This window comes from Scophthalmus maximus, chromosome 22 (assembly GCF_022379125.1).
Source record: "Scophthalmus maximus strain ysfricsl-2021 chromosome 22, ASM2237912v1, whole genome shotgun sequence".
Classification (NCBI taxonomy): Eukaryota; Metazoa; Chordata; class Actinopteri; order Pleuronectiformes; family Scophthalmidae; genus Scophthalmus; species Scophthalmus maximus.
The window spans coordinates 12659515-12681559 of NC_061536.1; the positions used below are offsets into that span (position 1 = coordinate 12659515).

At 42.9% G+C, this 22045-nt stretch overlaps 2 protein-coding genes across 5 annotated transcripts; both read left to right on the top strand.

Moving 5' to 3' along the window:
* Window positions 1-251: 251 nt before the first annotated feature.
* sfpq (splicing factor proline/glutamine-rich) lies at window positions 252-17193 on the top strand. 4 transcript variants are annotated; one of them, XM_047330075.1, is made up of 12 exons: window positions 252-1042; window positions 1696-1887; window positions 2035-2336; window positions 2429-2524; window positions 2939-3135; window positions 3248-3332; window positions 3492-3603; window positions 3714-3762; window positions 4061-4149; window positions 6359-16637; window positions 16871-16956; window positions 17079-17193. In XM_047330075.1, the coding sequence occupies exons 1-10, from the start codon at window positions 386-388 to the stop codon at window positions 6467-6469; spliced, it is 1890 nt and encodes a 629-aa protein (XP_047186031.1). In that variant the 5' UTR covers window positions 252-385; the 3' UTR covers window positions 6470-16637; window positions 16871-16956; window positions 17079-17193. The 4 variants fall into 4 exon arrangements, with proteins under 4 accessions (XP_047186031.1, XP_035477248.2, XP_047186032.1 ...); XM_035621355.2 differs by having other exon boundaries at window positions 16871-16934; XM_047330076.1 differs by having other exon boundaries at window positions 16589-16637.
* A 253-nt stretch (window positions 17194-17446) lies between these two features.
* On the top strand, window positions 17447-21578 carry LOC118292423. The gene is made up of 2 exons (XM_035621361.2): window positions 17447-18688; window positions 19996-21578. Exons 1-2 carry the CDS (start codon window positions 18435-18437, stop codon window positions 20609-20611), a joined length of 870 nt encoding a protein of 289 aa, XP_035477254.2. The 5' UTR covers window positions 17447-18434; the 3' UTR covers window positions 20612-21578.
* Window positions 21579-22045: the final 467 nt, after the last annotated feature.

Genomic DNA, 22045 nt, shown 5'->3' on the forward strand with positions numbered 1-22045 from the left:
ACAGGCCATCAAGGAATCATAAAGGAACTCTTCACCACAACAACAACAAGGCCTGCTGGTTATTGGAACCATTCTCTGTAAAAGTCGAACCCAGAGGTTCTGGTCCCAGGGAATTCGAACTGTCCAACCAGCACACAGCTGGGTAACGGATGGACGGGTGGGCGAGCCAACGGGCTGGCTCCTCCTGCCGAGCGGCGGACCAATGAACGCGGCTGGGCGGTTCCCTCTGTGCAGGAGAAAGAACGTCCCTCCTCGACTCAGCCGTTGGTCGCCATTTTGAGACGACTGACCAGCTAACACAGTGAGACGGAGGCTGTTACGCAGCGACTCTAAAACGTGTTTGGGGTATTTTAATTAAAATTAGTTTTGTCTAATATTAGATCCAATGTCTCGATTTAATAACAATCGCGGCGGACTCGGGGGGATGAATCACTTCCAGGCGCGCAGAGGCGGGCCCGGCGGCCCCATGCGAGGGGGACTAATGGGGAACCCGAACTTCAGGAGCCATCCCTTTCAAAACCAGAACCAGAATCGGAGAGGACAGAACAACAGCTTCAACAAACCGAACAATCAGGGGCCGCAGGTGACTCCCCAGAAGCCACAGCAACTGCCCATCATCCCTCCACCGACCCCCGGCCCGGCGCTCACGATGAAAGGCCCGATGCAGCAGCAGAACGCGGCGGCGGCGGCAGCGGCGCTGCAACAAAAGCCGGTAACTCCTGCGCCCCAGCCGAAGATTCAGTCCCCACCGCCGAAACCTATCGTGACCTCCCCTCCACCCAATATGGCAAACAAGAACCAGAACCAGAACCAGAATCAGAATCAGAACCAGCAGCTGAAGTCGCCGGTCGGAAATGCCAACGGACAACAGCACAAGCAGCAGCAGCAGCAGCAGCTCCCACACCCGAGCCCGAAGACCGGGCCCCCGCAGGGCCAGAAGTCAGGCCCCCAACAAGGCCAGAGGACGGGGCCACCGTTGATCAAGAAGGAGCGAATGGAGTCGGAGAAGAATGCTTCAAACGCGGAGGCAGCAGAGCCACAGGTCGGTGTTATTTCTTCTGAAAAAGGCTTCTACCATTAATGGCGTCGACGGCCATTGTTAGCTAACGCTAGCGCAGTTAGCACAGCCAAGGGTGCGCTCGATTTCTGGAACGCTGTCCAGTTTGAACGGGCGGGGTTATTGTATTTGCTGCTTCTCCGGTTGGCATGCTAGGCCCACCCGGCGGCTACAGCACATGGCGGTACGAGCTGCGGTTGAAATCAAGCGCACTCCTGCTTGGACGCTTTTCCTATCCGCCATCTTGTCTAAAATCTATACAGGCCCCCCAAATAAAATCTTAAATGTTGAAACAAGTGAGTTGTTGTGAAACTAATATGTTGTGTTAGATGGATGGATTTTCACTTTATCATGTTAGCTAGTTTGATCTAAAATCAAATTATTTAAATATAGGTCACGTCTGCTTTTACATAAGGGTGTGGGGGATGGGCGGCTGGTCGTCGAAATCTAGAAGAACGAAACACAGAAGAACAAATGCTATTTGACTCATTCATATTCAAGCATGTGTTTTAAGTAAATATTGTTAAGTGAAAATCTGTTCCGATCCTAGCCGTTCTTTGTGTTCATATGATATTCTGGTATATTTATATAATGGTACGAATCTTTTATTTCAATCCACACCGTCTATCGTCCACCAGGAGGGATTCAAAGCGACACTGTCCATGCTGCTGAAACCCGGCGAGAAGACGTACACACAGCGGTGCCGCCTGTTCATCGGTAACCTGCCCAGCGACATCTCAGAGGAGCAGTTCAAGAAGCTGTTCGCGAAGTACGGAGAACCCAGCGAGGTCTTCATCAACAAAGGCAAAGGCTTTGGTTTCATCCGACTGGTAAGACACCCCACTCTCAGATGCTGTGATGATGGGTATAATATATATTGGGAGTCAAGAGTAAGACAATACCGAATAATCCTGTAATCATCAAATTGTTTTGGTTGGAGTATGTCCCTTAATAGTCATCTTGTGATTTTCTTCCAGGAGTCCCGTGCACTTGCGGAGATAGCAAAGGCAGAGTTGGACGACACGCCGATGAGAGGCAGGCTCCTGCGCGTGCGATTCGCCACACACTCCGCTGCTCTGTCGGTGAAGAATCTGTCGCCGTTTGTCTCCAACGAGCTCCTGGAAGAAGCTTTCTCCCAGTTCGGAATGGTGGAGAGGTCCATCGTCATTGTGGACGATCGTGGGCGCTCCACGGGCAAGGGCATTGTCGAGTTCGCCTCCAAACCCGCAGCGAGGAAGGCTCTGGACCGGTGCAACGAAGGCGTCTTCCTTCTCACTACGTACGTGAAGTAGATAATAATGCAGTACATGTCCATCAAATATCTTTGAAGCTCTTGCTCATTTGTCTTTTGTTTGATCTACATACCTTCAGGTCACCCCGACCTGTTATTGTTGAGCCTCTGGAGCAGTTTGACGACGAAGACGGACTTCCAGAGAAATTGGCACAGAAGAATCCCAGATATAATGCGTAAGCATATCAACGTTTGTCATGTTCACACTATATCTTTGTACTTCTGGGGATAAATGGAATTGATTTGATTTGCAGTACACTGCAGTATACTTAAACCCTCCAAGTTATTGTCTGGTGAGCAGCAGATGGTGTGGATATTGGGGGAGGGGCAGATGGGGGGTTCAGGGTTTGCAGCTGTTACAAATCAATATTCTGTTATGTTTGTGAATCAATGGTAGGAGGTAGGACTATGCCTGACGATGAGCACTGATACACATACCAAGCTGACAGCCAGCCTTCTGTTTCCCATCGACATGAAAAATGTTTTTCCACCTACTTTGGGGGTTTAACATTTATTGCTCATGGAAATAGAATTAATTCTCATTTTGTTACTGTGCCTGAGTTGATGAATCTTTTGTCTTGTGCCTACAGAGAGCGTGAGGAACCTCCCCGCTTTGCTCGGCCTGGCACTTTTGAATTTGAGTACTCAAAGCGATGGAAGTCGCTCGACGAAATGGAGAAGCAGCAGCGGCAGCAGGTGGAGAAGAACATGCGCGAGGCCCGAGAGAAGCTCGAGAGCGAGATGGAGGATGCTTACCACGAGCACCAGGCCAATCTACTCAGACAAGGCGAGTGTTGTGGTAGTAACGTACAGAAGGCCTGCATCTGTTATATGGATATTTTCTTCTGGCTCAGTTTTCATGATCTACAATTAAATATCTTGGGTTGTCGTCATTGCAGATCTGCTGAGGCGACAGGAAGAACTTCGACGCATGGAAGAGCTGCACAGTCAGGAAATGCAAAAGAGGAAGGAAATGCAGATCAGGTATTTGTGATGATCAGAATTCTGTCAGGTTGTCCGAGCCTCCTCTCATAGACACAATACTCCTCCTTGTAAAAAGAAAATTCCAAAATTACATCAGGTCTGTTAGTCCTGATGCTCAGCCTGGATTACAGAATTGAACAGGATTTTGTTTTTATACAGACAAGAGGAAGAACGACGCCGGCGTGAAGAGGAGATGCTTCGTAAAAGGGAGATGGAAGAACAGATGCGGCGTCAGCGTGAGGAGAACTACAGGATGGGCAATTTCATTGATGTGAGTTTAATTGGATTTTTTTCCAAATATATACTCATGTTTTAATAATGGGAGATACTTCATCAATATTTTCCTGGAGTAATGTGTATATCTTTGTCTTTTTATTACAGAGGGAACGGGAAATGAGAATGAATCCTGGTGGCGCTTTGGGCATGGGTGGTAAGTAATCAACTATCTTTTATTTGCTAGAAATTAATAACAGAGCAGCACAGGATGGATAATACACTTACAAGTTACTTAGGCAGGCTCCATCAAACGTCAATCTAGTATTAGTATATCTAGTTTTTGATTCTTTAAAATCGACCCACTAATACTTGTGTCAATGTGATGTCTTGTCGAGTTAAACTAAACCGGCTCTACTCTCAACAGGCCACGTGAGGAGCTTGTCTGACGAGGTTAATTTTTGTTCCGTATGTTAACCTGACTTGTTATTTGATAAAAATGCTCTTTGTTGCAGCCGGCCAGAAGTTCCCCATGGGTGGAATGGGCTTTGAGGGACAGCAGGGAATGGGACAGTCCCCAGGAGGCCTGATGGGCAACGAAATGGTAATGTATCCCACTTTTGGGAATATTCGTAGTAAATGTAGTTTGTTCTCTGCTTTCCTTTTTATTGTTGAAGACACCAAGCTGATTTTTAACTATAAAGCCAGCTGGCTGAGCAGGAAAACATGAAAGATCTGTGTCACAGACCGCTCTCGACGTTCCCTGCTGGTTGTTGAATGAGACGGATTTGTCGTCTGTCTGATAGGGTTTCCTCAAATGGCAAGCCACGCCCCCTCGATTTGCCGAGTCCTACTGCGTTCATGCTATGAAACCATCATCCTGCACTAAATGAAAAGAATATGCTCCTCAGCGTGCTCTCTATAGCTGTAGACAGACCTCAGTGGCTCTTCTCACTCGTATCACACTGTTTGTGTAGTGGACTGACATTGCAAGCCCTGTCTCATGTGAGCTGGACAGGCACTTGACCGGAGGCAGAATGGCATCTCAGTGTTTTTTCCCTTAACTGTCGACAATGTGCTCATTTAATTTTTAATCACCTTTTGCTAGCAGTCTTGTGTGTCATCTGTCATCTATCTCACGAGAAGACATATGAGCAGGCTTCATGTGTTTTCGGGTGGCGATGTGAAATCCTGTGTAAAGCTCTGTAATTTGAGACCTGCCGTTTGTTCATTTACACGACCAGCAACCTTCACCTTCTCATCAACCTTTTTTTTTACCTGAGCATCTATAAAGCTTTTAGTGCAGGCTGATGGTACATGAAACTTTGAATAAATTGTTTAAAATGTTTAACAGCAGGACTAATTGATGGGGGCAGGCGCAGCCTTGGGACTTTGTGTTTTAGGAATTAATTGCTGAATAGTGGACCAAGCCTGGCAGAACTGTAGTACCGAGAATAGACTGGATTACAGTCTATAGTTAGCGCGGCTCAATGTGTTTTATGAATGAAAAGTATTACCAGGATACTTCACTTTTTAACAAGCTTCTATACAAAAGCTTGTATATGCTGTAGGTTTTTTTATTTAAAAAAATAGTGTGCTACACACTTGTAGTTTCTGCCACCAGGATTTGTTTACTCATGCTAAACTCTACATGGCTTAATTCTAGGTATTGCGTCGGAATTTTTTAACGACTTTCTAAAGAATTTGGATTTTAGGTTCAAGCTTGTAGCAATGCTAGACTTTTACAAACCTGTAAGTTTGAATTGTGTTTCCCGAGACACACTCCTTTTCTAGTCCAACCTGAACGGGAAGTTCAGTAAAACAATCTTATAACCAGACATGTTGTAAAAATTTATTTAATGACATTCATATTCTACAGTCTGGCTACACTACTGTCTGTTCTGTTCCTACTTTTATTTATCTGTTGTAAATCTCGGAGCCGTCCCCCTCTCTTGGACATTTGGCTTTTTAGTCATTTATTCCTCCTCACTCCAGTTTCAAAGAACTTGTCAGAATTGACGTATGAAGTGCATATGTTGATGAACAAACTGCTATCTTGTTGGCGAAAATTGGTTGAGCTCAATATCTGTGCAATGTTGACATTTTATTTTGTCCCAGGTGCATGTATGTGCAGTTCCTGTACTAAAGATTCTGGTCACAATTTGGGTCCATTAGTCATTTACCTTTTTAGTTTTGTGGTGCCACAAGAAGAACTGAGCAGATTAAAACACCACAATTTCTTCGAAGGATACTTGGAACTCACTTCTATCAGTTTTTGTTATGGTGGCACCTACTTTCATAACCTTTTCCTCAAATTTCTATGGAAACATGAATTCCAACTGCAAAATATCTCTTTATTTATACAAGATTTGTAATTTAATATATTGCCTCTATCAAAAGGTTTGGGCATGAATCTGTTGCCACATTTCATGACCATTAAGAGGTAAATAATGGTCAGTATTTACAGAAAGCTTCACCTGATAAGCTGTGAGGACTAAAGAGACTAGCCTTGGCATGCACTGGAGAGACCATTCTAGGTAGGCACTGACTAACGAAAGCATTACCCTCTCTTCCTTTTCCGTATGTAACCTGTGGCACCTGTGGACCTTCATATTGGAACGAACCGTTTCTTCGGATGTGTCTCCTGCTGGTTGTGTTTTAAATGTGTTCACAATATAAAACAAACCAACCAATTGCCATACCTTCTTTTTACATCCCCACATGGACATGAACTGTGCTCTTGCGCTCTGAAACTATCCCGTACCTTATACGCCGCCTTTCTATCTGCCTCCCTGACGAATTGATCCCCACAGCGCAATGAGCGCTTTGCCCAGGGCGGTCCTAGGGGGATGGGTCCCGGTAACCCCAATTACGGCAGGGTCCGCGAGGAGTTTGACGGTCCCCCTAAGAAACCCCGTTTTTAAACGCTGCTCTTTGATGCTGCCATCAGCAACCTTTGTATAGATTCTTCAAAACCAACACGTCGAGTCGAATTTCTTGTATTTAAGTTTAAATTGTTGCTAAATTTTAGCCTGACAATTTGCTCATTTTATGACAGTCAATATTTTCATTTTTTATTTTTATTTTGTATTGTCAGTAGTTTGGAAAGGTAGCCCACCCTCATGTGATCAATTAGTTCTTCCTGACCCATGTACAATTTTCTTTTCTAGATGTATTATGCTCTGTGAGTCGTCGTGAAGTGATAATTGTAACATTTTTCTCAACTTTCTATGGCTGTGTTTTGTGCCATAAATTTGGAATCTAAGCATGTATTATAATAAAGACAAATTGGTTCTATGAGGACAAACCTTTTAACATTTATTCCTAAAAGATGAAGCGTACAGTACTTAAGAAAAACAAACCAATTCTTTGTTTTCACAAGTGAAAATAAATTGGGTAAATTTGCCACATTAGCTCTTAAAGGCTCTATGTGTTATCTCTGCCGCAATCCTGACCTCTGAAGTTCAGTGACGCGAACGCTAACAAAAACCAAAACAAGCATTTGCTTCAAATGTTCTGCTCCGTAATTTTCTTCCGTTCAAATTCAATTATTCAGATAAAGCCCAATTGCACTGGTAAGACATTCACCACAGCACCACATAGTTTAAAATTTTAAAAGAGACATGTTTCACTTTTTCTTTAGTATTTCCCCTTTCATCTAGTGTTTTATGTTTTTTGTGTATGTCTGAAAATTAAAAAAGCCTTAAGTCCACGGTAAAGAGAGCCCCTCCCCCCCAAAAAAAGGGTCAGTGAGGCTCCTGAAACCTCAGTAATCAGCCGATACTTAACTGTAACCGTAAATTGGTGACAAAGACATATTACAGATGTCTTGCAGCTTGTTTGACACGCCCCCAACAAAACAGAGAAACGAGAACGAGAGAACTTCCTACAAGCGCTGGAAGTGGTTGACCAATCACAACAGATAGGGGCCAGCTGGCCAATCAGAGCAGACTGAGCTTCATTGGGAGGGAGGGGCCTTAAAGAGACAGGAGCTAAAACCAAGTGTTTCACACAGAGGCTGGAGAGAGGGGCCTCATGGATGGACAGTCTGAAGAAACTGATGCATTAACTGAGCATTAAAGCATGCAAACCTTTTCAATTAATAACCCAAATTAAAATATTTAACCTGAATATGAGCATAATAAGTCTCCTTTAATACCGACTTTGCGGTTCTACAGAAACTCTTTAGACATTAAAACTATGAGGCCGTTTTTAATGTTTAAGTGGGTGCAACAAGTTGTTTACCACGTTCAATTTGTTTGGTCGGCTTTTACAGTCAATCGTCAGGGAAGCAGAAATACTACACATAGAACCTTTAGGGAGGCCTGTGGTATAGTTTGTGTGGTTGTTGTTTTACCAAGTGGACAGATATTAGTGTCCTTACGAACACCCTCTGCTCATACCACGACCTCAGTCTGCCAATATTCTGAGTCTTGCTTTTGACTGTGTACATGCAGTCCATTGTATTGAAGGGTCAAAGCAATCCACTATCAACAAACTGCACTTACAGTTTTGTGTTGCCGCCTTCATAGGACTCAAACTAGTTAATTAGACCTTTGATGACCCAGTTGGTGTATATATTTCTTTCAATCATGTGTTACTGGACATAATGACAGAGAAATTTGTGTACAAGGCATCTCCTGTGCAGTTTGCAGGCGCTGGCCATGTATTATTGTGTTAAGTGAAATGGCAGATGACCATAATCTCATTCCTTTCGTTGGCAACAATGTAAACATGCTAACAGCTGTGAATGTTAGTTGGAAAACAGTTAATGTCCAATAAGTTTGGTGGATTATCCTTCACAAACCTGCATATAAAGGATAGCCTTAAGTTGTGATCTTCTGGGTCCAACAGAGATCAAAGAGTTAGAAAGAAGGACGTATTTGCTAAAGGAACTGGCCAATATTTTCTATCTGAATCTTATGTCCATATCTTTGCTCCAATATTTGCCTTTACATGACTGGCAAGCAGCTCAAGTGGGCAGTTTTAAAAGAATGAACAACCAGAAACTAAAAAACTGATCTACCATAGTTTCGTCAGTGGATGAAAATGTCCGTTCTTACTTTAGAGACAGCGCTCCAGTTTTACAGACGCTCATGTCCACATAGAAAATTCAGCAGCTATAGCCAATGTTGATTTTAGAAAATGAATGAAAATCCTAAAATTGCTCAAGCAGCAATTTGTGTCAGACATTATAAGGAGATTAGAAATCCAGAGTCTCAAATGTACAAACCCCTATAGAATTATAGCTAATCAGAATATGTCACATGTTGATGTTTGACATTCTCCTTTTTACATCCTGACTCCACAGGGGAAAAAATTTAACATTTTACATTGTAACTCTGTGTATATAATATGCAAACACATGTGGCATTTTGCACATATGGCTGAAAAACATCAGCATCTTTTGTAGTTATGGTTTGTAATAGACGAGTGTGTTTTCCAGCATTATCATTTTGTTGTTTTTTTCTCAAGTAATGATGTCATTACCTGTTTGGAGCAATTATGACATATCTTTGGCATCAAATGGACACCTACCCCCATTCAGTGTTTTGCATTGGAAAACATTTTTTGATAGTGTGTAAATCACTTGAGTGGAAGTAAAATGTTGACATTAAGCTAATTTCATTTACCTTTTTTTAAATTCTTGACAAAAAAATAATTAGGACATTTGACTTTCTGTGATGAAACGTGGTTTCATAGTCCACAGAACTTGACCGTGCCATTTTGTGGACAGTTCCATTACTTGTTGTTAGCATTTGGCACTGCTTCTCAATACCTTGAACCTTGGTTGAATCTTTGTTTTTAAGAAGAAAAATAAGATGTAATACATCTTAACTTTGAAATTATGGCATCTATGTGAGCCCGGCATCATGACCCCCGCCCCACTGTACCGATAGCAGAGAGCAATAACACGGACAACAGCCAAATTTAATTTAAGCCTTCCAACAAGTTAATTGCAAACCACCACCACCAGCATGTTTATTATATCCGAGACAGAAACTCACGGACCAGGTAAAAGGTAGAAGCTCAAAATGAATATTTTCTACAATGCATTGCTAATGCTAATGGGTTTTTTTTCTAATAAAGAATCAGAACTTAGTAAACCTGGACCCTGCTTGAAATCATTGACCATTGTTTCACTGTTGTCAGTGGTTGATGACATTTGGACCTATGACAGGATGACTCCAGTGCTTCTTATGGGAGTTCTTCAAGAATGACTAAAATTGAATTGCCATATTCAAAGTAAGAATTAAGAATTTTTACTTGCCAATAGAAAGTAAAGTAAGTAGCACCTGAGAACCCTGCAAAACACCTGAAATGGCTGCAAAACAGAAGACTGCACACATGGAGGAATTTGGTAATGCTCTTGGATATCAGGGTTTTTGCACCTGAAAATGTTGCGTGTGTTTGTGTTTTGTGCATTTTTTCTTTGACAGGTTTGCCCAGCTTTAAAGATTGTGGACTGTGGAGGGATTTGAGGCTGTGTAGTGTGGAATCGCGAATGAGCAAAATAACTTTCCCGAGTTGACAAAGCGTCAGCTGGCACTGTGCGAAAGATTACAACGGAGCTATGCACAAAGGTTTGGAGCAACAAGGCCTTTTGTTGTCAACACATTGACTCTGGTGCCACCGTGCCAGTGTAGCACAAATTGCATGTAAGGTCACTTAGTTTTAGCCATGTGGTAGTCATATTGCGTGGCAAATTTGAAAATCTTTGTTTTGAGAAAAAGAACAGTGGATGTTAAGTTAGAACCTAATGGACTTTGGTCCATTCTCACACTTTAAGAGCTCGCTTGTTTAATAGAAAATACATTTTTGTTCTTTTGGCTAAAACATTTGGATCTTTTATCAAATGTTGTCGCTAAGTTAACTCTTATCAATCTATATTTTATTTTTAGTGATTGCACTGAAGTGAAGTTACTTAAACAAAAACCTTTTGAAATAATAAAATTTTCAGCAGCTTCAGGTGTTAAATTTCTCTGACGCCTGTTTAAACCTGCTGTTTGATCAGTGATACAGTGATAGTTTGAGGTGGAAATCAGCTAATATCTGCCATATACTCTAGACATGATATTCTGTCAACAGCCTTTTGTAAGTTATGTATATTTCCAAGTTTTAGAACCAGCCATTAAATGCAATGGAAATCATAAAATCCATTATATATATTTTTTCCAATTGACGAGTAGATTTTTAACCTGACGACTACATGAGCTTCAGTTCGAGACTGTCAGGTGGCTGACTTAATGGACAGCATTTGGATGTTGATTACTTAATTAAAATGTCCCCTCGACGTATTTTTTCTTGATCACAAAGTAAATGGAAAATTAGAACATAAAGGTTAAAGATGCTGAAAACCTTTTTTGTTGTTGCTGCACCATCTTAAGTAAATGTTTCAAATTGGGTTATGTATCCGGTTGGAAGGGTTTTTGTTACAGTACAGAACAATTTCATTAGTTCTCTTTTTCCACACAGTGTATGAATTACAATACTGGACTACAAATACTCATATACTTTGGTAATATAATGGGCTAAAGTGTAGATTTTAAAACCTGCAATGTTATGTTTGTCTGTTGGTGTTGTGTGCCATTTGTTTTTCTTTAACAGGTTTGACCGTCTTTAAAGGTGTTGGACTATGAAAAGGAACTTTCCAAACCAAGAAATTCAAAGTCAGTGGTAACCGCAGATTTGGCAACGTATACATTCAGCTGCGGCTGTATGCTGCTTCTGTTTGAGCGGCTTTTGTTAATGAACAACGACCACCCTGAAGACCAAATAGAACGTTATTTGAAAAAATATTGATTGTGATAGATGGTTGCTCTTCACCTTGAATGGCACCTTGGAAAGTTGGAAGATTTGAACATTTGTTCATTTTTATTGCATAAGTAAAGAAACCTGGGACCCAGACGAATTCTGGGAGCTTATTTAAATTTGCTTTGACAGAGTGCGGTCTGGATCCTCTACATTGGGAAGTGATTTCCCCCGCCAGAAAACTTGGTCCAATCACAACAGACGTATCTGATAATGGGCGTAGAAACAACGCGTAGAGAAATTACCAAGGCTTCCGCTAACGAACGAGCATTCGACTAAAAGTAACCAATATTTTTCACCGACATTGTGGAATCATCATCATCACAGACATCTCAATGCACTTTCTAGTCTTTTGACATTTTCACATTGCTCAACAGACGTCACATGATTACTCTGCGTCCCTTTGAAATTTAAAATGAACCACGAGGTTCAAGATTAATACGCATTTGAGTGTTAGTCTGCCTACACCAGACTAGGAGTTTCCCTTATTGCCAACACATTTTGACTCTGCATTATTGGAGTTAAAAAAAAAGCCCCTTTCATACACACACGTCTTCCATTAACCTGATCCCAAATCAACGTCAGTCTCGTGACCGACTGAATAAACAGCCTGGTCACTTTTCCTAAAAGTCCTTAATATATTCCTTTCAACATGGATCAAATCTGAATGAATACAGTCCAATTAATTGTGCGTTGGCACTTAGTGCCTACCAGTCACAACAGGCCAGGGAGTGATGATGAAACATCTGCAACTTAACTCCAAGCATGATTTTAGACAGAATTTGTTCATGCCAACATTAGATAGCTGTTCGAGATTACCAGGCAGCTACAGTGAAACGTCATGGTGGAAGCTGTTGTCATATGCAACTTACTATATTAGTCTTACGTGTTGGAGGCAAAACATTACGCACAATCTTTTCATAAGTGTTGTCTAAACAAAACCATATGGAAGATTAAATATAAAAGTCCTCCTGTGTTTGATTGAGACAAAGATGCTACTTTTACATCATGACGAAGCCAGGAACATTGCTGACAAACTCATCGTCGTATACAGTAGCCACCAATCACATTTATCAGGCTGCACAGTATTAGAGGTTTGGAACAGGGATCTTGTTGCTGACACATTTCGACTTATTAGCGTGAATATGGAAAACGTTGACAGTGATTCTAATCCAATATACATGTCAAATTCTGTAAATATTTTCCCTCATGGTCCACTAGCTCTCCATTCTGTACGAGAGCTGAAATAATATATTTATATTGTGTTCCTAATCTGTCCTGGCTCCGTCAATTGGGAACAAACAAAGCGCCTCGGACCATTGGGAATGAAAGACAATCATTTTAGCATATGTTAACAGATATGCTCACCTGTCCTTGTTTCCTCTATCATTGTATTTGTAGAACCTGCAAAAGGTTTTGCTGCCACTAAGACCTAAAACGCAATTCGATGTGCACAATGTATTACATTTAGATTGATGCTTAATGCTATGCTAGGCCAGGTAAACATTTCTTTCTTTGTTAGCCTAGCTACAAATTTTGGGGGCGGAGCTTCTGAAGGAAGTCTTTTCCAGAATCGCTTGCAAGACAAGTTATATTGTAAGTTAATGTAACAGACAACACCGTAGATTTCCATTTAGAGGACTATAACTTGGATGTCGCCTATTTCCATCTCATTTTGACGCCAATATTGAAGCGTAAATGTAAATCTGAGCTTGGATGCTGACATTTTTTAGGAAAAGTCCAGAATTGAGATTTGTTTAAAGGTAGCCCCACACTCACCTAGCTGACTGTACATTAACTCTATCAGAGTTTCAGAATGGGGATGTCCACTGTTTCCAGCACATTTACACTTTGCTTCACTAGAGTGAAAACAGAACTCTTCAGTCAACATTGATTTTAAGGCAGCGTCAAGCGCCTGTGAAAGACTCCCCAGTAACTGTTCTGAAATAAGAATAAGAATCTAGCAATTTCTTTTTTGCATCTTTATAGTAAAAATTGAAGACAAACTGTGACTCTGGCATTCAACCCTCCACCATAGAAAAAAACAATTCCTGACTTAAAATATATTGGGGGGGGAAAGCTACACTTGTACAGCAGACCAACCACCTTATTCACCAACCTACCTGAGGAAGGAAGCCACGGCACCTTTCGATTGAAGAGAGGATGATGTGGTGTGTTGTGTGTGTGTGTGGTGTGTTTGTTTCATGTCTTTGGGTACATGTGAGGTGCGTTAGCCGCTGTCAGCCAGCTTGTCAGAGACAGGCTGCCCCAGTCCACAGTAGAGGCTCCTCTCTGCAGTTGGGTTACAATGACGATGAGTAGTTCTGCAGAAGTCAGTGGACAGTAAAGCCTGGACTTGTTTGCACTGCAGCCTGAGGTATGCTTACACAGAACAGCTGAACAAGTAAGGTAAGTGTCCCATCCATGTTTATAATACAAGATGCATAGCTCTCCCATAACTGACCAATTTCTTTTCCTGTGTCACTGCTCCGAGTGACGTTTACAGGGCTTCTGGCATCACACTTACCAAAGAATGGCATCACAGTGCAGATCTCTGTTCTTCAACCTTTTTTGTGTGTGTGGGTGTGGCGAAGCATTATAGCCTGTGCAGTGTGTGTGTTGTTGTTGTAGTACCTAAACTTCTCGATGTGTGTGTGAAAAAGGACTGACTGGACTGAGTCACTGGTTTAACACCACATTTTAAAAATACCGAAAAACTTTTCTTCTGGATGTCAACAGGAAGACAATCCTGTTTTCATTGTTTTGTCAGTGAACAGCCGATGGTAAATGGTTTGAGTCAAACATGAATCCAAATGCATGCGACGGCGTTTTCCACTGTCAGTCTCTCTCAGAAAGCTCTTGTGGCGGTTCTGTCTTTTTCTCTTTTACATCTGTAACAGTCCATTAGTTCCATGTCAGATCAAGACACTGTACAGAAGTTGATTTTCTGGATTGTTGACGTTTATAACTACACTTCATAGCTTGTCGTCCCGTCAGAAACGACACATGCCAGTCTTAATTTCTCATAAATCAAATCTGCAGTCGTCCCAGTGTGGATCGCTGTAGCACAACCAGTTATTCAACTCACGACGAGTTGTGTCAAGCGCAGTATCGACATCGACACTCTTGACTCAGTTTGTTTGTCTGTAAAATGTCTCACACTACGAACCATTAATTTCTCTTGTACAGGGATGGGAGCTCTGCCCAGGGTTATTTTGGGTGGGATGGTAGAAGACTACACCTCAACCTCTGTGACTTTGTGTTTGTACAGACTTTGGTGTGGATTTTCTTTGTTTACCAATGAAAATATTCAAACTGATGACTGAATTCCTCCGTTGTTGTTTTTTCTTTTTGAACTATTCATTCTTTTCCTCTTGCACAACCTCTATAACGAGTATAACGTTGGGATTTAGTCTCACCTGAAATATCTAAGTCATTGGATTTATAGTCATTATCGATTAATCTGTCGATTAGTTGTTTGGTCCATAAAAGTTTCCCAAACCCCAATAGGATGTTTTGTGTTGTCCACGCACTAAAATATATTCATTCTACGGTGATAAAGCTGCAAAGAAACCAGAAAATATTAACATTTAAGGTGCTGACACTAGAGAAGTTTGGCTGGTTCTAAAACTTTCTTTTACTTCCTTGATTATCAAAATATTTGTCGATTACTTAAGTAGTCGATTATAATGACAGGGAACCTGTCCATTTATTTTTCTTCAAATGGAAAAAGAATGTATTTGAAACCATTTATGTTTGCTCTCTATGAACCTGCTAATTTTCTGCCTCACCTCTAGAGGGGCTACTAGAATTTGGGAGTCCTCAGTCCTATTGTAGTGGTTGATGCAACCATCACCCCCGCTGACAGTAAGTGTTAGCACAATGCATTCACAGCTATTCGTTGAGTTGTGACTGAATATATTCAATCAGGAAGTGAATGCTGGTCAGTCAGTTTTCAAACTGGGCAACTGGCGATTCCAAAAATCTGTGTCAAGCTCTTGATGACTAGGAGTTGTGTCAGTGATGCAGTTTAAAACATAAAGGTGGTAGTGTCGATGTAGACTTCGAATCAGGGTGTTTTTAAGTTTTCTTCAGTGTCAAAGTAATGCAGTGAAAGTTGTTTGTACATCCGTAGGGGTCAACTGTAGGCAGGAAAGTGGTAGTGGTAATTTGGCCTAATAAATAATATACCAGTTTGCCAAAATTGCTTGTTTGATCCACGGCAAAATTCAACGTCCTGTTTACGTCAACCAAGGTTTTCCTTTTTGTGGAGACGCAGTTCTTCTCTTTCAACTGATTTTCTTTTCCTGTTGTGCCCGACTCTGTTGCTCTCCTCTCTTCTCTCCTCTCAGTACAGTTCTGCTCATATTGTGTCACTCTGTCTAAATGCCCTGTCATGCCAGTGACCAGCCAGCCAGGTTGATAAAAGGTACAGTTACCTGACGACGGAGGCCACATAACTTTTGTTGCTCGTACGTAGGACTTTGTATTGTAGCGGTGACGGTCCGGTGGCGCTGCCCTGGAATCTCATGTTGATCGAGAGGAGACTTCAGCCCTGGAGGCTCTCGATGTCTTCGTCTGCACTGTGATCCATTTTCAATTTTATTTAAAGTCCTGATCTGAGACCCAAAATCTCCTCCATGTCCTGCCTCTGAGTGTGATGCCAGAATGACCCATTTGGCCTCTTAAACGGCCTCGTGTTTAAAAGAAGAAAAACAAAGGGCACTGCCCAAACGTCTGCACTGAAGATGACCGACTCCTGTAGATGGTGTCTCGTCTGTGATGTGCAGCACCCAGCTCACTTTGGACCTGATGTGTCCGTACGATGAAGTCCGGCTTCACGTGGCTCCGTAGCAGAACTCAACTGGATTGTCGTCCTGAACATTTTTGTTTTGTCCCTTCCTCCAGTTTCGGAGCAAACAAACGAACGAAGTGTGCTGCGATGCCTTTCTATAACTCTTACCTGTGAATGATCTCTGTCATACTCTCCTCACACCCACATACACCACGTTATTCACACATAATGCATGTTCACATGATAACATCATAACCTCTGTCTACAATGTTTAAAAAGGTTTTTTTTTGTTTTTCCGCATACACCAAAAACACAAACGCACTGATACTGAAGCGTCACATTGTCCTTTTTAAGGTGGCAAACTAGAGTTCTTTATATATAAAGAAAGTAATGAGCAGTTCACTGCCAGACTCTCACTGTCTGTCTCTCACCACAGGAGCCTGGACCTGCTGAAGGAGGCTGATCATCCACTTCGATTAACCGTGGTGAGTTCAACTGCAATGCAACACTTTCATCTTTGGTCCGTTTCCAAAGATGAAAAAGTGAAATGTTTTCATTATAAATAACAATTTGAAAGATGTTTTCTGGCTGCTAGCCTCAACGTAGGTTCCACCATCTGCCATTTCCGTTCCCCCTCTCATTCCCTTCTCTTTAAGACTACTGAGGGCGTTGCTGGTTCAGTGTCACCAGTTGAATAACTTGTTTTTTGTTCTTGTAGGTAACATGAAGACGATGTCTGATAAAAAAGCAGAGCTGCAGAAGACTTCGGGAACTGCACAGTGGTGACGTCAGGATGACTTCCAAGTTAGTTTCTCTGCACTTCATTTTTTTTTTTTTTTGTTTAGTGGCTTATTACAGTAAAGAAATCTAGTAACTGGCAGATTGAACTATAGCGTTAATTTTTTTTCTTTGCTTGTCTGTTGCAGAGCTGCAGATGCAGTACCAGGAGGCATCCAGCAGAGGGCGAACGTCCTGCGGGCCGGAGGAGGGCAGCACCGTTTACCCATGAAGTTTTAATAATAAATGAATGATGATGATAAACTTTGGTTTTCCTTGTTTGTACTAATTTCAGTGACAATGATCCCACAATTATGTATTCATATGCTATTTAAACCCGTTATTATTTACAGTGTTGGCATATAACAGCATTTACTTAAATATAAGTTGGAGCAGGTTGAGACTTCAGTGTTTAGTTTGACACTAGAAAAGCTCCAGCTTTTCTCTTAGCAGGTGATTAACTACTGCCACAGCGTCCGGTTCCAGTTACTGGAAGAGCCGCAGTGTTTCCGCTGCTGGGTCACACTCGTATCCTGGGGGTTTGGCTGTCAACCCTGGAGGAGATCCAGGAGGCGGCAAGACGATCCGGACGAGCTGAAGGCAAATGAGAAGAGGCTGAATGGGTCCGGTTTACGTCGATTGACCCGAACCTTGTCCTGACACAACAACAGTCTGACTCAGCAAAGAGGCTGTTAACAAAATCCAGACAACTGGATAAACCCATGACGTCGTCCTCTTCAAACCGTCATCATCAAAACGAGGGAATATTCGTAATAACGTTGCTTGTAGCAGCAGCAGAAAAAAAGAATTCAGCTATGAAGCCAAAAGTACTTTTACTTCTGATGCAATGAGTATCATTCACTGATGTCACTTCTGTTTTACTTCACTGGCACAAAATGCATCTTAAAATTAATTGACTGAGGACATAAATATTTTAAGAAAGGAAATCTCTTTTGAATCACATATTATATATTTTAAACGTTCACCAACTGAAGTGTTCTTCAGCAACAGTGACAGAGACTTTACGAGTCCATAAATAAAAACCCAATGAGTGGCAGATGTTTTCTGTCATCTCACTCCATCACGTCTTCGCTCCCTGGACGTTAATCCGAACCTCACGCAGCCCCTGGTCGTTCACCACCTGCTCCCCCTCGTCTGTAAACTGACCTGGGGGAGAGGAGGAGGAGGTGGTGGTGAAGTAGCTGGTGTCCACCTGACCAGCACCAGCCATGCATCATTAATGGACATGCATCATTGATGGCGTCCACTGGCCGCAGGTGGAGCGGTACAGTCCCCTCTTCATTCATCCATCCATCCATCCACCCCCCACATAGCCTGCTGACAGGCCCAGGTCTCTGTGGTTTTGTCCAAACTCTTCCATTCTTCGTGGCCATTATGCCGTCAGAGCTGCGCACGTCCGCCAGGATAAATCTAGTTCATCCATCAGGGCCACTGTTTCAGGTAAATCCTCCCCCAGGTGAGTGACACTCAGACTCAGATCATCCATGAGTGGCTCTGCCGGAGCTGCTGCTGCGACCCCGGCAGCCGCGCTCCGCTTGGGCTCGGACGTCGGTGGTGGAGTCGTCCGGAGGAGAGGGACGCTGGTCCAGACGTACCTGCTCACCGGCTCTGTGCATCCACCTCCTCCACCCACAGCCGGAGGAGGAACCGCGGGCAGCAAAGCCCCGCTGAGGCTGCCGTCTCTGGGAGCGACGACAGGCAGAGGGCCTCGCAGGAGCAGCAGCATGGCTCGTCTCAGGTACAATGTCTTTGTTGTGGAATACAAAACCTAGAGCTTGTGTTAAAGTGTGTAAATAGGAAGAATGTACAAAAAAAATACACAATAAAAACAGACTATAGCTCGAATTTTGTTTTTGCTGAAGTGCCAAAGTTTTCAAAATGTGCTGTTCATGTGCTTTTGTTTGTTTTGTTTGTTTTGTTTGTGGTTGTACAGTTGGACAAAAGGGTTAAATAATCTCCGGGCCATATGAATATGTTGCCTTTCAACAGTGTAGATATAGAAGTGAAGCACTGGAAGAGATTCACAGCTGGACTTAAGAACAGGACAGTCGTCTTGCACGTGATGTTCATGCCCAATGTGCTTTAACAGACTGAAATATGACAAGACACTGAGTCACTGCTGTGCTCGGATAAATGATGCCATTGCCAGCTCTTACAGTGATTAATCAGATGTCCGTCATCTCCACTGTCGGCCACTTTTCATTTCAGCAGAAGTTCCTGTCACAGCGCAGTTTGAACGCTTGACTGGAATTACAGCGTAATTGTTTCCTCTCTGCTCCGTCCCAACTCGATGACATAATGTAGGCCACCTCTGTGCCCCCCACCACGCCACCACCGCCCCCCTGGGTGGAGTACAGGTGTGCCATAAATCTCAGGTGTGGAAGCCGATCTGTCGCTTGATGCAGCACCACGCTGCACCTCACTTCAGAGGAGGGAGAAACCTGAGTGACACACACACACACACACACACACACACACAGTATTTGATGGCCTCCACTCACCCAAGCAGAGCAGGGTTTTGAATAACCCTCAAATAAATGAGGGGCCGTGAGATTTGGCACAGACGTGAACAGACAGAGGACGTTCTCCCCGGTGACACCAACACTTTGACATCTGTGATACTTGCCTTGACAACCACTGGATGGATTACTTGTAGCTCGTCTATTTTTTTTCCACCACAGGAACTAACTGACCCGCCACTGAACTTGTAACTGGTTTGGGGATCTAGGAGATAAAATGTCAGCTCCCTACAGGCGGTCCCAGGTACTGCAGCAGGGGGTGGGACCGTGATCAACATGTCAGTCATGTCATCTTTTGAATTAATGACGGTACATCTGATCCTTCCCTGTTTGTAAGTGGTACAAGCAACCAGCCTCTTCCCTTCGAGTTCGAAAAGGTTCTTTTAATCATTATATGTTTACAAATTCCATAGTTGGAAAAGTTAAGCTGAATGACCTCATCTCTCCGGGTCAAAAGATTTCCTGGAATGTCTGGCTATTAAAAATATTCATGACATTTTTTCTTTTGTTTTGTTTTTCTCCACAGCCTCAGTGAACCGTCTCTTCTAAACCTCAACGAGAACGTCCAGTTCGACGGAGTCTCCAGCATCTGTCGCAGTAGTGGTTTACACAAGCGACCCCCACCTCCCCCTCTTCCTCCCCCTTCATTCTCCAAGTCATCAGCCCTGCTGCCCTGTCGGGCCTGGCTCCCTCCGGGCTGCAGCCAGCAGAACCAGCAGCATCACCGGCAGCAGAACCAGCCGAAGGTCCGAGGCTGCAGCAGACGGGCCTATATCCACTTCTCGCAGGCCATCCAGCCCGGCATCAGGCCAAGACCAGCCAGACGTCACTCACACAACCCGACCCCGAGCGTGGAAACAGGCGACCTCCGACCTCTGTCCTCGACTCGAAGTGAGCCCCTGTCTGTCATCGGGAAGCCATGTCTTCCGAGCTGCGGTCAACGCCCCACTCCGGCTGCTGCTGCTGCTGCCGCCGCTGGTGGTCCAGCTCGCGCCCAGCTTCATGTGTTCCTGCCCACAGAGACGGAGGGAGAGGAGGGGGACAGTGAGTCTGTGGATGAAGGCTTCATGGACGAGCTGGACGGCAAGATCACCTCCCTGAAGCTCCAGCAGCGAGCGCCAAAGACAGTGACGTACCACTGACAGGCTGTCCAGATAACTTTGATTCCTTTGTTCAAATGAAGGAGAACGTTTTAGATAAGTACCTTTTAGAAAACAGTGTGCTTTCCGCTCTCTGGCAACCGTTTGTGGACGACCCTTTCCTGTTTCAAGGAGGCAATGATCCAATCGTGAGCATGGCCCAAAACCATGGTCCAAAAAGTTTTTCCACTTTGACTTGAAAGAACTTGCTCAGAGCCCTGACATCAAGTTCCATCCAACGAGATTAACTCAAAGCTGATTTTTGACCCAGGCGTCATCAGCCCACATTGGTGCTGGACTTCTCCAATGTCCCTGGAGCTCGGATCCAAATGAAGAAAGGAGGCTGTTGTAGCAGCCACGTTAAAGCCCCAGGTTTTGGAAGGAGATGTCTGACAATCATATGCATGTATAATGTTTGTGTCTACGTACTTTTGTCCTTAACATCTGCTTACACTTTCATCTCTCTAACAGGTCATTCCAATCACATGCAGGAAATAAGATGCAAGTTATGGACAATGTTAAGATACTTAAAATTATTATGTGGAAATATTCTTATTATTATCTTATTCGTGACTGAACTTGGTCACGTTGCACCGTGATGATTATAGGACTCCTTAAAAATAAAAGGATTTATGTTAAATTGCACTCTGACATGTAATGTTTGGTGTATTTGCATTGTGAATTTATTGAATTTCCATGTAATATTCACACAAATAGACAAACATTTCCCCTTCGCTATCCTGTTTTCTGTTGGAGTCAAGAGCTTTGCACACAGAAGGACACAAGTTAACAAGCACAGGGAAGTATTTTTTTTGGATGTTATCGGCTGCGTTTCAATTCTCATCCAAGAGGCTTTGTCAGTTCGGAATCTACAACCAAGTCCACTGGCCCTTGATTCAGCCCTACCTTTATATAACAATTTCTACGGTGGCCCTGAAGTGCAAATCACAAAGACAGATGGGAAAGCACCATGACAAATCAAAAAAATGTTACTGCCAGGCCGTCAGTCCGCTCTGATCAAATCTAAATGTCACGTTGTTTTTCTACCCAGTAAAATCTTCTACCAATAATAGATTTGCTTCGGTGTGTTCAGTGGGACAGCAGGTGTCTACTGTTGCAGAAGCGGGAGAGAACTTTTGACCATTTACCTGAAAATAATTTACCCAAATTATAAAGTTTACATCAGGATGAATAGGAGAGATATTGAACCAGAAGTTACAGAGACAAAAACATTGTTGAAATTATTTTTGTGAGTGTTTGAGTCACAGGCTGTGTGATGTGTAAAACTTGCACAACAACAAATATTCAGTTCCCAGTAAAGAAGTCGATGGATACAATACCCTTGAATATAACAGCACCTCTCAATATAATATCCAGAGATATCCAGTTATTTCTCACAGTTGTTGGACTGTCACTGACCTGTTTAATTTACATCAG